Source organism: Typopeltis vanoorti, chromosome 12, assembly GCF_054136105.1.
Source record: "Typopeltis vanoorti isolate ZY-2024b chromosome 12, IOZ_Tvanoo_1.0, whole genome shotgun sequence".
Classification (NCBI taxonomy): domain Eukaryota; kingdom Metazoa; phylum Arthropoda; class Arachnida; order Uropygi; family Thelyphonidae; genus Typopeltis; species Typopeltis vanoorti.
Genome location: NC_143560.1, coordinates 122,959,365 through 122,976,948, shown reverse-complemented (window position 1 = coordinate 122,976,948; position 17,584 = coordinate 122,959,365). Strand labels below are relative to the sequence as shown.

At 34.2% G+C, this 17,584-nt stretch overlaps 1 protein-coding gene across 1 annotated transcript in view; it reads left to right on the top strand.

The window, feature by feature from the left end:
* LOC150101198 (deubiquitinating protein VCPIP1-like) overlaps positions 1-16,325 on the top strand; it is a 331,399-nt gene extending 315,074 nt beyond the window's left edge. Inside the window, exon 17 of the mRNA XM_090402113.1 lies at positions 10,938-16,325. Coding sequence (XP_090258239.1) covers positions 10,938-11,066 — 129 coding nt within the window. The 3' untranslated portion in view covers positions 11,067-16,325. The remainder of the gene's footprint in view (positions 1-10,937) is intronic.
* The last annotated feature ends 1,259 nt before the right edge of the window (positions 16,326-17,584 follow it).

Genomic DNA, 17,584 nt, shown 5'->3' with positions numbered 1-17,584 from the left:
ATGTGTTAGTTTGTTATGGCTAGAGATTAAAATTAATACATTCAGAAATGAAATCATTTTATCTTTCCAAATATCATCAGTATATCTCATCCATGGTTCTGTCATTTGAATTAGTTCATGTAAATGTTAACATACTATGGTGAGATGAATATTTTATTCTATTCATATATGTTGGAAGAGTTTGGTATGATTTTATAATAATATGGATCTCTATCTGGGTACCTTTTGAATGTTCAAACAGATAAGTCTGTGGATTCTAAGATTTTCAGCTGATGATGTGCTGGTTAACTCTAACATTCAGACTGTAAAATCACCTAGATAAATTATGTAAAAATGCAGCACTGATTCAGTTTCGAGTTGGCAGCAACAGCAGTGAAACAAAAATCTTTAAAGAACAAAATAAAGAAAATATTTTGCTAAATGACCACACTCTTGAAATAAACGATTTTTACTACATCAGTTCCTGCATTGATACTCTGATATTGTGAACACAGCTACTTGCTATGAGAATCCATAGCAAGTACTTGTATTTGTACCCAATATTTATCCTGGAATTTGAACAATGTGTTTTCCATGCAGTGTCTGGTGGAAAAATTTTTTTAAGATCCAAGGTGTTATTCATAGGGACCATTGAAGAATATGCTACACACACACACACACACACACACACACACACACACACACACACACACACACACACACCTGAACTTTCTAGGATGTTTGATGGTTCATTTTTTAGATCCTTTACCTTTTCGTTAAAATGCCAGCTATTCTACCTTTCTTATGTATGAGTTACCAGACTTGAAAGATCTTTTGCTATGTTGTACATGGAAGAATCTCTAGCATCCATGATGGGGTGCAAAGGAACTTCTGGTTGGTGGAATTTTGGGTTTTCAATAAATTCTTGGAACTAAAGGAGCTGTTAAATTTGTTTATATACTGTTATTTCGTAAGTTTCAAGTTCAATCTTACTATACATTAATTTACTGTCTCTAGAATCTATCCTTTTGCTTACTCAAAACTGTGTACAATCAAAGTCCTACCGGCTACTCTATTGTTAAATTTGGTAATTACCTTTCTCTATATTATACTTATTCTATCTCTATAATAACTCTCCTTCTAATCTATTGTCGTGCTCCTAAAATACTAATTCAGATTTATTTCCTCTTCGGATATTGGCAAAATTTATATTTCGCTGTACCAGCCAATATCCTATAACAGAAGAGACTCTTGTTCAGGGAAATAATTCAAAATTTAAAAGGATACGCACAATAATTTATCTCACGCTAGCGCTGTGCAGATTCAGTTAGCAGTTGTAGACCGAATCTCACTTAAACAATTATATCTAAATTCCTTCCCGCCAAAAGGTTCAATTTCATAAGTGGTGGTTTGAATTCGTAATCAGGCATAACTCAGGTATAAGGTACAAAACACGTTTATTGGAAAAACATAAAACATTTACAGTCATGTAAGTTTAAATACTCAATGGATCAAAATTCACTCTAAGTTAAGGGTTATACTGAATCACAATGAATCAGAGCAAGTTAAATCCTTCAATCATGAAAGGACAAGATTAGGTTTAAGCAAAATACTACTACTATATAATTCCTTTCACAAGTTACAGAATACTTATTGAACACTTTCATTAATACTCTATCAATGATTACCTTAATTCTAAATTTCATTTAAGCAAGTCTAGTCATTCACAAATCACTGCCTATTTAACAACTCCTTTTTGTTCCACAAGGGCTTAATTAATTCAGTCAAATTCTCGCTAAAAGTTCTCTACTAGTATCCTTTAGTTACAATGCACACAAATTTCTTGTTCTTCTAAACGAATTTTAACATAGAATGAAAACTCTTACATTACCGGATCCTTTCAGATTTCATGCCGCCATCTCATGTAGGTCTGGATTACCGTACTGCATATTCTTCGGCTGTCTTTGCGCCTGGCGATGTACTACGCTTTTTCTTCTAATCGTCTCCGACTGATTCGTGCTGTCTACCACTCCGCAGGAAACTTTCTCTAATGGGACATTCTGCTAAGGCTCGATTCCACATGGGCCATCATATCGCGATCAGCTCCGCTTGAAAATCTTCAAGCATTCTCAAGAAAAGAATCTGCCATCCGTCATTACCGTAGCCTACCCACCGCTCTCTCACGAATCCTCCGACAAACTCCCCCTAAAACTCGAATCCGGCACTCGAAGATGAAAAGGTCAAAAAGCCCTGTAAAACAGCGTGCATCGTCCTTTATTCGCCCTATTCGGGCGCCCTCTATTCAATGCGGTTTTCACCCACGAACCCCGAACCCCATCGTTCATGCCCCTTGGGTGATCCTACACTCTTGTTAACCTGTCTGGTTACATTATTATAGGTAGGCGCTCTGATGTCATATTTCCGCGTAGGTATAGCCTCCATCGCTACGCTCGACTCGTACCGATTATACGCGATTATTCCAGATTACTATTATAAACTTTTCTCGGAATTTCGCAAAGTACTAGACAGCTTACTTGGGAATTACAAATAACCTAGCAATAACTCTCACTATATCGTACACATGGACTATACATTATTACAAGACATAAAACAACACTTTATAATTATTAGTTGATGTGCAGTTATCTCCTTAATAAGTAGTAGTTTGTCATGTTAAATCCTGAATAAAGAATTTACTTGTAAAGCTCTGCATTCAGGATCTAACAGAGCCCATTAGGATAACCTCCAGAATTTCTCCTTTCCTTGGTCTGACTTGTTTCCACCCATCTGATCCTTACACCTACTATGAACAAGTTACAGAAATTATTTTCACTGGCATTGAAAACCTTCATCTCCAATTCAAGGCATAATCTGCATTCACTCAGTTCAATTCACCGAACCAACTTCACTGCCTCCTCCTCTTTTATTCCATCGACTCTGCCTTCCCCAAAGATTACAACCCTCAGGTGTTCAAGCAAAATGTGTGAACAGACTCCTGTTTTTCTATTTCTCTTGCCCACTCATGGCACTAGTGTGCTATATGGCTTGTTGTGACCTTTGTGTGTATGGACCAGATATATATTTAAAAAAAAAAAAAAAAAAGCTTTCCAAGCCCAGGTTGAACCAAAAAGTGTACCAAAGCAGTCAAAAAAAAATTTAGCTTACTGCAAGTGGCTTGCTTTAAGAACTCCAGCTTCATACTCTGCTTACACCAAAACATATACAAATCAGTCATTAGCAGATCCAAATCTGATTTCAATAGAGACCAATAGCAAAAAACTTGCCTCCTGTCCAAATGGAAGCTGTGCCTTCTGATCCCTTGCTAAGGGCAAAGGATGCAACTTCTGCTCTCCTGCACTTCCACCTCTCTCTCTCTCTCATTCTGATGGTACAACTGTTACTTCACTGAAAGATAAAGCTGACCTCCCAAACCCCAGCATTGATGACCAAGGAAAATCACTTCCTATTATACTAGAATCCAAACACCATATGCTTCCTTTAGTTTTTCAACAAAAAGAAATTAGGAAACTAATAAAGAAACTTGGATACTTAAAAGTCTTCTTGTCCTGATGATATCTCTCAAGTTGTTTTCAAACAAACATTGTGCTCCAGAATTAAAATCTGTCCTGCGTCATCTTTACAATCTATTATACATATCTGGTACTTATCCCAATGCATGAAAGCAATCTCATATCCATCCTATTCCTAAAAAGGGTTATAGAAGTCTAGCATCAAACTACCAACCAATTTCCATCATCTCAGTCCCCTTCAAAATAAGTCATCAATAGTCAACTCCTCCACTACTTAGAGCATCACTAATTAATCAGCAACCACCAGTACAGATTCCACCATTCAAGATCCATAGCTGACCTCATAGATCCACCACTGGACAAGTGCCATTGAAAGGTTCAGAGAAACTTTAGCTGTCACCCTTGACATTTCCAGTGCCTTGGACCATGTGTGGCATCATGGCCTGCTTAAGAAACTGCTACCCTCTGTAATTGGGTAGCCAGCTGACTCTCTTAGAGCTTCACCATCAATGCTGGAGTACCTCAAGGCTGTGTTCTATTACCTACTCCCTTTCTCTTGTTCATAAATGCCCTACTTGCAATCAACACTGATCCTATCCACAGCTTTGCTGACAATAGTATTCTTCAAAACAGTGCAATACTCTGACATCCTAGGCTGCAAGATCATCTACAGCCACTACCTTAAAATCTATCTTCATACTATCAGTCAATGGGGCGAGAACATTCTTGTCATATTCAATGCCACCAAAACAGTCTTGCCTTTTCTTTTGCAAAAAGGATTTCATCTCACCTACCCTTACCCTCAGTAATGCATAAATCACCAGACAAGATCAGATCTCTCTGTTTGAACTAATGTTTACCCTAGTCTCTTTCTGGCATAAACACATCAGTAGCCTCTTCAGCATCCAAAAAGCTAGGCATCCTCTTTCGTTCAAAGGGCTATTTTACATCCAACCAACTCCAAACTATATATAGAAATCCCAAATCTGCCTATGCTTAGAAGAGTACCCATGTGTTTGGGATGGTGCACCTAAAACTTTCCTTAAAATCCTTGATGCTATCCACAGGCAAGCAATTATGCTCATTGATGATCCCTCTCTTACAGATTCACTTCAATCTCTATCTCACAGACTCAGTGTGTCAGCACTGTTTCTATTCTATGGGTACTTCCATGGTCACTGCTCCAGTGAAATTACAACTATCATTCCTTCACTTTCAGTTGTACCTGTTAATACAAGAGCAGCAACTGCCCAGCATCCTTTTACTGTGCAGCTGCAATCACAACAAACCTGCTTCTCCTTTTCCTCTTTTATTCCATTCACCTCTGTCCTCTGGAACAGCCTTTCTTCTGAAGTATTCCCAAACAGTTGCAACTTGTAGCTATTCAACAAAAAAAAAATAAAATCCATCAATAAACTTCTATCTCAGTTCTCATCTGCACCCTGCACATGGCACTGATGTACTTATAGGTTTCTTGATCTCTCATGTATGGGGATCAATATACGAGGGACGTCCAGAAAGTAATTTCCAGTGGGCTGTTAGGGAAACAAAAATATACTTACAAAAAAAACTTTATTGGAAATTAAAGTAGACATCTTTCGCTACTTTTCTACATAATTTCTGCCATTGATCAGGCACTTATCATAATGTGGCACCAAGAGTTGTATACCTTCATCGTAGAAGGTTGCCGCCTGTGATGCGAACCACGTATTGACTGCTTCTTTGACCTCATCGTCGTCTTGAAACCACCAGCCACCGAGGAAAGATTTCAGATGTTTGAACAGGTGAAAGTCGCTTGACGCGGGGATGATGGAATTGTTTTCAGCTGAAGGTGGCGAGAAGTTGTTGTGTTACGCCAGCCATGTGTGGGCGGGCATTATCACGAATCAAAACAATGTCCCTGGTAAGCATGCCACATTGTTTATTCTGGATCGCATGATGCTGTTTCTTAAGGGTTTGGCAGTACATGCATTGATTGTGGAGCCTTGACCCAAGAAGTCTACCAGCAAAATTCTTTGTCTGTTCCAAAACGTGCACATGGTTTTCCGAGTGGAAACCATTGTCTTCAATTTCGTCTTGACTGGTGATGAGGTGTGCCTCCACTCCATGGACTGTTGTTTGGATTCAGGGGTTGCTTGCATTATTCATCGTGCACACCTGTCCTTCATTAAAAATTGAAAATGGGTCTTACCCATTTTCATACCATTGAATCACTCGTTGCGTGTTCTCCATAAACCTAAATAATTTGCCGATGAATTTCAGCTGCTTTAACATTCTTTGCAGTCAAGAAACGGATAACTGACCTAATTTCACATGCAGTGGGTGATTCAATTTTACATGCTGCTGGCAATTCGATTTTCGTAAACATTATAAACACACACCAAGAAGCGTACGCACTGCGAGAATGTCTGAAAATGACACCAACACCTTGCTAAGGAATCAACAAACTCAGCACACATGCACACCATTACGATTGTAGCACTACAGTGAAAATATTTAAAAATGGAACTTGCTTTCTGGACACCCCTCCTTTATCTAAAGGTTTTATCTATAGTATGGGAAGACAGGTTGATTATGATCTTTAGATGTCCTGTGTGTTTTTATTTTTCATGTTTAGTCTTAATGCCAGTTAAACCGGTTGTTTAAATTATATTTCTTTCTATTATTAGAAATTGATATGGCTTTGTTATATGTTAGTCGCTACAATATCCCATAATTCTGCTGGTAGCAATATTGCTAATTCTGTGTGCAGGGAGTACTGAGATCAGTTTTTGAAACTTTTGATCTTGTTGCTACAATTTTTTAACAGTGCTATATCTGTTCTTGCTATGCAGTTCGATATGGCGAAATCAGTGATCTGTACAATAATCAAAAATAAAGAGGCAATCAATTTTCGTCTATATTTTATCTATTTATTGTGTTTATTCTTTTTATGTAAGATTTTATGTATTTTCATTATGTTTGTATACGATTTTATGCATGAAGTACTGTTGTTGAAGGTTTAAATAAACAATCATCTCGGGTTCGGAAACGGATTAATCCATTTTACATTAATTCTTATGGGAAAATAGTTTCAGTTTTCGAACAATTCAGTTTCCAAACAGCAAATTAAGTTTGACAACCGAGGTTCCACTGTGTGTGTGTGTATATATATATATATATATATATATATATATATATATATATATATATATATATATTTTTTTTTTTTTTTTTTTTTTTTTTTTTATATTTGTCACAGACAAGTTCAGTTTTCAATCAGGCACTGATCATAATTGTTCAGGCCTCCACACAATGTAACAAAAATCAAGGCTTAATTCTACATCAAGTTTGGTTTGCATTTATTAAAAATCTGACAGCCACTGACCTGTGATGTGACACACATTATGTCACAGAAAGTGACACCAATGACTAGCTTTGTTCTTCCACATATGTATTGTTTAATTTAGTGAGTTCTCCCACCACCACCATCCTACCCTGTTATACTTACTAGACTGTTGAAGTTTATGAAAATTTTTATATGTAATTGTTTCTAACTTTTTATCATTCTTAATGTAAGACTTTGCCTTTGATGATGTAAGGTGGATGAGTTATTAAACTAGTCAGGATGGTTGTTATTTTAATGAAACTAATTCTTATTACCAAATATATGCAGGTCTCTAAACTGGAAGTCCAGTTAACTCTCACCTCTTCTCTGGTAGTGTTAATAATGGATAGGCTAAAATGACAATAATTGTTGTCTGCTTAATAAATAACCAGTTTTTAACTCAGACATTTTTTTTTATTAACACTAGATGTATTTCTGTGACATCTTTCACTGTCTATATGTCTGATAGCATCTTTAGGAAGTCATTTAACAAAAAACAACAAAAAAAAATTAAATGTTACCCAGCAGCCATTATTTCTATAAACTGAAAAAGACTAGAATGATAGTTTAATCATATGTATTATTAGGCATGTTATGTGCAGTCTATGTTGTTGTTGTTGTGTGAAAGCTGTATGTGATTGCTTGCTGGCATAGGAGAGGTCTTGAATGTTACACATATTAATTAATGATTTCCAAATTCCATGACATATCAGTCCTTGGTTTCTATTTAGTCTGCCTTTTGAGAGAATAACCTTGGAAGATTCCTTGAACAATCTGTTGAGGCATGGAGGATGCTTACCAATTTACCATGCGATGTTCTTTGAGTATATGTGCTGCGAGTCCACTGTTTTCTTCCCATTTATTTTCACCATCGCTTACAGGTTCTTTTTTTTTATGGATTTTGAAACTTCTTTTAGATTGACTTACGTACACCTTTCCACAAGAACACAAAATCTAGTATACTCCAGGATGTTTATAAAATGGAACTTGGTCTTTAGAGGAATATAGGAAACTGGTGTTAACTGGTTTGAAGGCTGTTCTGATGTTGACTGATATTAACGTTTTATTATTTTGGATAGCAATTATTCAGAAAATGTATGAAATCTTCAAGATCTTTGTGGATATGTTTCCAGATGATAAAGATATCATCGACATTCAGACATATGGTTTTACGGTTGCCTGGTGCTATAGTAGCTATGTTCTAAATTTTTCAAAAAAAAAAATTTTTTTTTTTTTTTTTCATGTAGAAATTGGTGATAGGAGGTGATAAAGGTGGGTCCATTGCCAGACTATATATTTGGTAATAAAATTTTCCTTTCCAGGTACAGAATGAGGATTTGAGGCAATGATGGGTAAAAAAAAAGTATGATTTCAGGAGGAAATAGGTCTTCAAGGATCTCTATTGATTCTTATTACAAAGTTGTTTGTAAACAGTGAATTTGTTTACAAACAAAGTCATTGTTTATAAATTTGTTTGTTTGAAAGTTTATCCACAAAATGCATAGAGTTTTTCAAGTAAGAGTTTAAATGTCCTATATGAGGCTTGATAGATTTAGAAAGAAAATATGTAGAAAAGCTTCTGTCATCCACTATTGGACAGAGAGGGATGTCCATTTTATGTACTTTAATCACTCCCTAAGCTGGACGTGATTGGGTGTCTTGATTCCAATGTAAGCATGTGCAGTTTTTTTTTTTTTTTTTTTTTTAATGTAATTCCTATTATTGTTTAATAACTATACTGATGATGTCATGTGATACTTAAGATGAAATATTTACATATTAAAAGTTAATTACTGTGGCATATATGTGATTTTTTAGTTTTATTATTCCAGAATGCAATATTATTTCTTCCATTCTATCAGAAGCCAGATAAATATGACAGTTTATATAGGTCATACAGGATAAATGTTAATTCAGAAGCATGAGTTTTGAGCACAACTGGAGGAATACCATTTGGATTGGGTTTATTGGATGGACTTTGTTAATTGCCCTTTTTTGGATATATTTTTATTTTTTGCAAATCTTTGGGTTTGTTGATTTTCTTGCATGTATTTTGGACTGTAGTGTAAGCTGAGTGAGAAACAGGAGGTTTTTTTCACTTGAGCCATTGAATGTGTGATGTATTCATTGATGCAGTCCATGCAAATGTGCCTTTTGCATGGAACTCAAAAGGCACATTTTTAAAGAACTGGGGCTTTAGAAATAGAGGTTGGGGGTTTGCAGTGGAGTGGAGAATGAAGCGCTTCATTCCACTAAGGATTGTTTTGGTTATTTGAAAGAAATTCGATTGTCTAAATTAAGAGAGAAGGAAATAAAAACTATAAAAGGAGGCAAGGAAAACTTGAGCCAGTGAAGGTTGTAGATTGAGGATTCTAGATTTTGATAACTTTGGCATGGGATTTTTTTATTTGACAAAGGTACATTTTCTTTCTTTAAAAAAATGGAGGGGGGGAGACAGACCCCATAGTAAAATCATCACTCATAGTGTTTTATTTGACAAAAGTGCATGTTCCTTTTCCCCTTTTTACTGCAGGCATCATGCAAGATGAAGCAAGGTTTGATGCCTGTAAGTGGTGGTGGTGAGGTGCATCATTTATGATTATGTCAATGCCCCAAATGTTTATGAAATTGATGTAGAAGTGCTATTTATTGGGGTTTTTTTTTTGTTTTTGTTTTTTTTTTTTTTTGGAATTTTTTTATATCTACAATAACACTGGTATTTCTTTGGTTATTGCTCATGATTTAGTTAGTGCTGCAAACAACATTAGAATGCAGTGAAGGCGAGGAAATTTGTGCACATAGCTCCTACACATGGAGCACACTCCAATCGAAGTGTACCCTAGATGGTGACCCCAGCATGCTGCTAGACTTTGTCTCCCTCAAAGCACATTTAGTGTAGTAAATAGCTGCAGGATTATTCCCGAGCTTTTCAGGAAGCCTCTAAAGACACATTACTATTAGGTTTAGTCCTGCACACCATTAGCCTATGATATATATCCTTAAGCGGAGAAGGTGCTGCTTCCCTTATTAATAGTAATATGTTGAGCATGCTTGGCAAGACCATCACATGCACTGCATATAAGAAAAGAAGTGGGGAGGGGAGAGAGAGATACATTAAAAAAAAACTCCACTCTGGGGAAAAAGATATGGCAATAACTACTCTGCCTCCAGTAAGCAGGAAAGTGGTGTTTCACTAGACAGTGAGTCATCTACCACCTAGAAATGTAATTGGCATTTCTTCCACCTAGGGAGGATATGTTTATGCATTCTCCTTTTGGTTTAAATTATTAGACCATTCAAAAATTTAAAAAATGGTTATATCTTGCTGTCTCCAGTGGTTGAAATTGTAGAGCAATTTATATTTTATATAGATAACAGAATTTCTCTCTCCCTGTGGCAATCACAGAAACTGAAGAAATGGTTGTGCCAAAAGATGTTATCACAAAGACAGATGATAAGTCTGAATGCCATTCACAAGATATGGAAGTTGATGATGTTTGATAAAGGTAAAAGAATAGAAAAATGAAAAAAAAAAAAAATAATAATGCATTATATGCTTCAGTCAAAAACATTTCTGCCAACATGCTATGGATTCTTTTCCCAGTTGTGTGTGAATGACAATACCTAGAGGAGGAATTCTTGATTATTTAACTTATTCATATCAGTATACTAATGTACCAAGTTTCTTACATTTAATGGGAAGAATTATTTAAAAAAAAAAAAAAAAAAAAAAAAAAGGAGGGGAAAGGGGTGGCAGCCCATAGTGAAATCATCATTCATGGTGTATGCATTGTCATGAATTTAATTTATGCATACCTGATTTACCAAATAATGGCTTTTTTTTTGTTTGCATTATTATAACAAGCAATAATTTTAAATTTTCATTTTCATTTTCATGATTACTAATTAATGATGTTAAGTATTGTATAGATATTCTAGTAGCATTATTTAAATAAATAATAATTGATGCATGATAACATTTATTTACTAGAATTACCATTTAAAGATAAACACGGGCTAATAATCATAGAGATTTGTAGAGCAATTAATATTTTATATAGATAACAGAATTTCTCTCCCCTGTGGCAATGACAGAAACTGAAGAAATGGTTGTGCCAAAAGATGTTATCACAAAGACAGATGATAAGTCTGAATGCCATTCACAAGATATGGAAGTTGATGATGTTTGATAAGTTTATAGTCAGCAGCTGATGAAATTAATAGCTGCAGAAATTGTTCTGTGATAAAAGAGACAATGCCATGAAACAGAATAAAATGTATATTAGATTTTGCATACATAAAAAAAGATGTATTTAGAAGTAGTTCATGAGGAGTATGATATTATAATTATTGTTAATTCTGTAACACCAAGTAATTTATTCACTGAAAGTGGTAATTTTTCTTGATTTTGCCTTACTGTGTGCCTGTGATCTCCATTTCTTATAACACATTCTAACAGAGCATGTATTGCCATTTCCTAGTAGTAGTACTGGGATTAATTAAGTCAGTTTGTTTATTTATCACATCATAACAAAAATAAAGAACTGCTCTTTCTCCACAGCTCATACATTCAGTGATCAGATGTAAAACTAGAATTTAGAATATTTTTTAATAAACAGATTTTTAAAAAATCCATCTTTGTATAACTTTGCCCATTTGCACATACTTTGTTTTCTACATATGGAAGAGAGAATATTGCATGATCACATTCGACTCTCACCATGATAGGCTACCACAAAGTCCAAACGGTATCACCATAAGCCAAATCACCAAATCTAATGGCATTCTAAAAAAATTCACTATAGCAATTATTCACTATATCATACTATTCCTATAGTCCATACAAGTTTGCTATAGTGAGAGTTAACTGTAAATAAATGAACTTGATTAAATTTGAAGGGACAATTTGACATATAGTGCACTATTTATAAACTTAATTCAACTCTGTCATCATCAGGTGATGAAGAATGTGCACATTGATCAATGCACAAAAGCAGATAAAAACGTGAAAGGTAAAACTCAGTTTTATTCCTAAAGTCAAGTTGACCTGGTTTATTTTGTTGATAATTTTTTTTTTTTTTATTATTATTGTACAGGATAATTCCCAAGAATTTTGGTAGTTTCGTTATGTGTGTTTTTAATGGTAGGAACTGACTCTAGAAATTATCTTACCACTTCATTATTTTTTAGACACATTGTGTGTAGATAGCCACCCCTGACTTATCATATTAGTTATACCAGAGAGTCTTCATATGGTGACAGATCTTTCACTAGCTATAATAAGCTAAAGTCATATGCACAGAGAATTTTGTAATTGCTTGGAAAGGATGAAGTATTTTTAAATAGTGCATAAAGGAAGCAGATTTGGAGATTTGTTTAAACATAATAAATAAATAGGTTAAAATTTTCCTGATATTATGCTAGATAGTGATGCTTTGGAGTGGTGGTTCATGTTCTGCATCTGCTTATTTGGCTTCTAAGTTTCTACATGTTTCATCCATTTACTGTTATTTTCAATGCATTTAGTTAAGCTCTGAGTGAAGTATGATTGTAAGCATTGTATTTGCACTGGCAATGGAGAAGATTTTAGTGTATCTTTATGTGGGCTGGTTTTCTTTATATGGTGAAGGGGCTGGACTCACCTAGAAGTCTAGAGTAAAAATGGGCAGAACAATGATTATTCTTGACTTCTAAAGAGAATTTCATTTTAGAGTCATTTGTTAAGATTTATTAGTAGTCTTTTGATACCGTGGAACCAAATACTAAATGCATCATTGATGCACAAGTCAGATGGGTGTGCTTGAGAGTAGTAGAATCAAAGACTTTTGTTAAACATTGCTGCAGGTACAGTAGCCTCTCTCAAGTATGTGATTGTTTTTGATTGGAATCAGTAGTAGTGTTGAGTATAATGTGACAATGCCTTTATCTGCTCTAAACTACAGTAGTTCTTTTAAAACTTTGTTGGAGGAGAAGGGAGCATATATTAAATTGCTTTTAGAAGGTTTTGCTGAGTACAACTTGCAATATGTCAAGCTGGATGTTGTTTGCTTTTCAGGTTGGTAAATGACAAATTACCTTTGCTTAATTTGTGCTTTCCAGTCTGCATAGAAAAGTCTTGATGTTTAAATCTGGGTTCAAGTTTTTTTATTATTATTATTTTATTTTTATGTGAATAACGCACATTAAAGATTGTAAACTTGTTAGTACATGAATACTGTGGGTTATCTAAGAGTTCAATAATCTAGTAACATGGTAGTATGCTGTAATCCTTAATAATAACCTGTGTAATAGAGACCAAATGTAGAACTTTTTTAGTAAGCAGAGCAGTAGTAGTCTACCACCCAATGAAAGTCATACATTGATTTTTTTTTTTTTTTTTCCTCCTGCTGAAGGGTTATGGATAAATAGTTAGATGAGTAAGAGTTGAGGTTTATTACAAAGCTTTTTCATGAGTTGGTTAATGCAACTTCTGAACGCATTTGCCAAAACAAGACATTATTTGAAGAAATTAATTATTGGCTCTTGCTGTACTCTGTTGTTATTATTTCAAAGAGTGATCTTGCAAAACTATCTTGATTAAGTGTTGGTATTTTCATAAAGTTTTATCAGATTATTTTAAGTCATTTATATTGGAATTTAATTCTCTTATACTTGATGCTACTAGTGTGAACTGTAGGATATAACTTGTCAGTTCAGAGCAAGATATAATACAAGAACTCTTATTTGGTGGACACTGGGAAAAGATAAGTGAGAATTTGTATTTGAAAAAGAGTTCAAAAGGAAGTTAATCTTTTAGCTGTTGTAAAAGTGTCTGTAAATTATATCTTTAAGAGACTGAGTTTGACCATCAGTTCTGATATTCTCTGATATAAGGAATTATAGTTTTTCTATAAAGAGCTGTGAATTTTGTTTCTTTCTAGGTCCATGTGAACAATTTCTCTTAAACCATATTCCTTTGATTTCTCTGATGATACCATAGTTAAGTTTTCCCTCAACATAGTGGTTGGTGGGTTAGCAATGATACTTTACTAGGGAGTTATTATAGAACAAGGTGGTTTCCCATTGCCTTCCTTGTCCAATAGTTTTCCATGCCTGTAGATGTGTGTTCATGGGGCTAGTTTGCCTGCTTTGAGGAATGAAAAATCCGAGTCTCCAGGAGAGAAATAAATCTTCCACCTCTGTATGTGACCAACTAACTCATCTCAGATTGAAAAGCCCTGATAAAGGTTCTTTGTATCCACAGATGTGATTCAAACCAAAGTCTTTCCAGGAGAGAAATAAACCTTCCATCTCTGTATGTAACCAGCTAACTCATCTTAGATTGAAAAGCCCTGATAAAGATTCTTCGTATCCACAGATGTGATTCAAACCCAGGTCTTTCCAACCACTATCTAAACCAACTGATGCTACAGAAGCTCAAATGTCATAGTAACCTTTACAAATAAACCTTTTGTAGGTGGGAGCCACATAATAAAAAATAAAGTAAAATAAACTCAATGAAATAGTTAGCTTTAATTAAGTTTTATATCCAGTGTAGTTTACTGACTGCATTATGCAGCTGCCAACTTTCACTGTGAGAAACCCACTGAAATATTCTGGTCAGACCCATACCACCAAGGCATAAGCATTGTAGGAAATTCACTACAGCAATCACTTATACTACCAGTACTTTTACTTTTCATTATTTACAAATTTAGGTTTAAAATTCAGTAGTCTGACATGAGAAAAATATTGTCATCGGTTTGGAGAATTAAAAGTTTGTTTTGATAATGTATATTTTTATACATTTGGCTTTTTGTTCTTTAAGTTGAAAATCAGTTTATGAAATGTGAAAAACCAATATTGTCATATTTTTGGGTATTATATATGTATTCAGTAATTTCCACTTATCATCAGTTCTCTTACCAAACATTAAGCATCAGAGTAAAATTCTAATAAAGTGAAAAGCAGAAAAGAAAATTCCATTCAGAATTTAAAGAAACTGAAAAGTAAATGTTGTATTGCCTTCTTCCTTGCATGAAAAATTTCTTTATATTAAGTTTATCCTAAATCTCTCAGCAGAAATTACAATGGATTTAATGAATTTGAATTGCCAAAATGGCCAATTTAAGATGGACATCTCAGGATACCTTGAATATTGAGGTTCAAATTTGTTTGTTTCACTGGAAGAGCTGTTTGAATTATAAAGAGCTGACTAGATTGACAAGAACTGACTATTGATCAACCAGTTAACATAATAAAGAATACTTTTAAACTGTTTCATTATGTAAAACCTGTCTTCAGATTTTCATAGTTGTAAGAACTGATAACAGTAACTTATCTTTCTTACGCTTGTAAAATCACATCATTTTTGGCATGCACTGGGTGGGGAGGGGGAAAGAAACAAGCAAACAAAAAGTGATTATTTGAACTTTTTATAGTAAATCTAAAGGGATCACAGTTACTGGTATAAAATAAATAAATTGCTTGCATTATTAACTGTTAGTTTTCTAAACAAAGAATGGAGCCTAAGGTGCTTCTCTGACAATGAAAAAGTATTAAAAGATAGGATAATGGTCTTTTTTAAGTGGTACAATATAGCTCTTAACATTTGTACTTTTGTGAGCTCTTAGTCACTACAAAGGTAAATCATTTTTGGTATAAAGTGATGGTTGTGTGTTTGTTTTCCTGTCTTTTAATCAAGATACGCACACATTCACAATGTTTTGCTTAAGTCTTTTATAAATTAATTCCATACATAATACCGTGAACATTAAGATATATTTAAATATATACAGTTCATCCTAGATAACATATGCATGATAACACCATTCATTGTTAGGTAAATAAAAACATTAAACATTTAATTTTCTGATAGTCTTGAACACAACCTTTATACATACTAACAAACTTTAAGGAAGTTGTTTAAAAGTGCTATTGTGTAGCTTGAGTGGACAGCATTTTTTTCCCTCTAATTATTGGAATATTGTGTACTCAATTTTTTTCAGTGTGTAAGGAAATGTCAATCATAAGACTAATGGATATTGTGATATAACACACTGATAGGAGTAAAAATAGTAAAATTTCTTCACTATTTTAAGGTCATTAGCAAGAAAGCATTTAAAAAAAGGAAAAATTGTGAGCATGCATTTTAAATTTCACTTGAATTTTATTTAAAAATGACTGTTTTGAAATACACCAACATTAATGTTATTAAACATTTATGTACAGATTTTTTTTTTTCATACTCCTCATGAAAGGTATATAGTGTGTGAAAAATTGTGTAACATAATGATATAACCACTATGTGGTCATGGATGAACATTTTGTTTTTCCTGTCTGCAGGAAGCAGTATTATGTACATTGTATATATGTTGCCTAAGTCCCAAGGTGTTAATTTTGTTGAAAGAGTTTCTTTTCCTCTGAGGGAAAGTGTATAATAGATGGACTATTAAATTGTTTTTTTTTTTAGTCTGGTGGAATTTATTCAATAATATAATTTGTGAAACAAGCTTGAATCATAGGTGTGCTCTTCTACATTTGTTAAATATTTGGCTGTAGGAAAATGAATGAGTACTTTCAGTAGACAAACACTTATATGCAGTAAACCCTTCACACAGTCCCCCTCCTCTCCTTCATTGCTGGGTTCTGAAATAGGAGTCTCACCACTACATTCAGTTTGTTACAAACTCGATTTGAATTTTTTTTTTTTTTTTTTTCAGCTGTAACTAAGAAAAATTTATTTTTTCATAACCTCACTTAATAGTACATTTCAATTATATACAAAATTATATTCCAGCCATTCATAGGGTAATTGAACATTTTTTTAAATGAAAATTGGGAATTATCATTAAAAAACTGGCATTCCAAAGAAAATTTAGAAGTCCATTATTAGCCCAGTTTTTAAAATGAAAATTTATTATCTGCTACTCTTGATCAACAGGGGGTCAATTACCTGTGCACCCATCTTTTAACAAATGCTATGGAAACGTTGAGTGAATCTTATGTGGTTGCTGTAGGTATTTCCAAGACTTGGGCAGGTCTAGCATAAAGGTTTATAAGTAAGTTCATCATGGTCTGTCCTCCCATGATTTATTCAACTGGATTCCAATTTCCTGGCTAAACACTTAACTATATATCATGGGGAGTGGTTCTTTATCTTCCAACTCTACAATCAATGTGAGAGTTTCACAGGCTCTGCTCTCTTACCAAATCTCTCTTCTGTATATCAATGACCGCCTCAGTTGACTGCTAACCGAATACATTCTTGCTGATGACAATTCACTGCATTACAACTGATTCAAAAAACCTTGCACTGTGTAAACCATCTCAAACTCCAAAACATCAACCTTTACTACCCTAAATTGTAACTTCGAAACTTGTTCTCCACTGGGATCTGGATAACCATGTCAATTTTAATACTTGCAAAACACAGCCCTGAAGTACTGCATCCTCAGCATCTAAAAAATTTGGATTAAGCTTTCATTCAGTTTTTTTTTTTTTTTCCCCCTGAACAACTGTTAACTTTAAAAATCACAGATCTCATGAACTATGGAATACTTTCAGATTTGGGTTCGTTTCCCTAAGAGCTCAAAATTCACTTTACTTTCACACAGGCATTTAATTCTTGCTACATGCCCTTTCTATAAATACTTCCATAGTTACAGTTCATCTGATCAGCTTCTACTTTCCAAATATATTGAAACATACAGCAACTGCTTGACACACC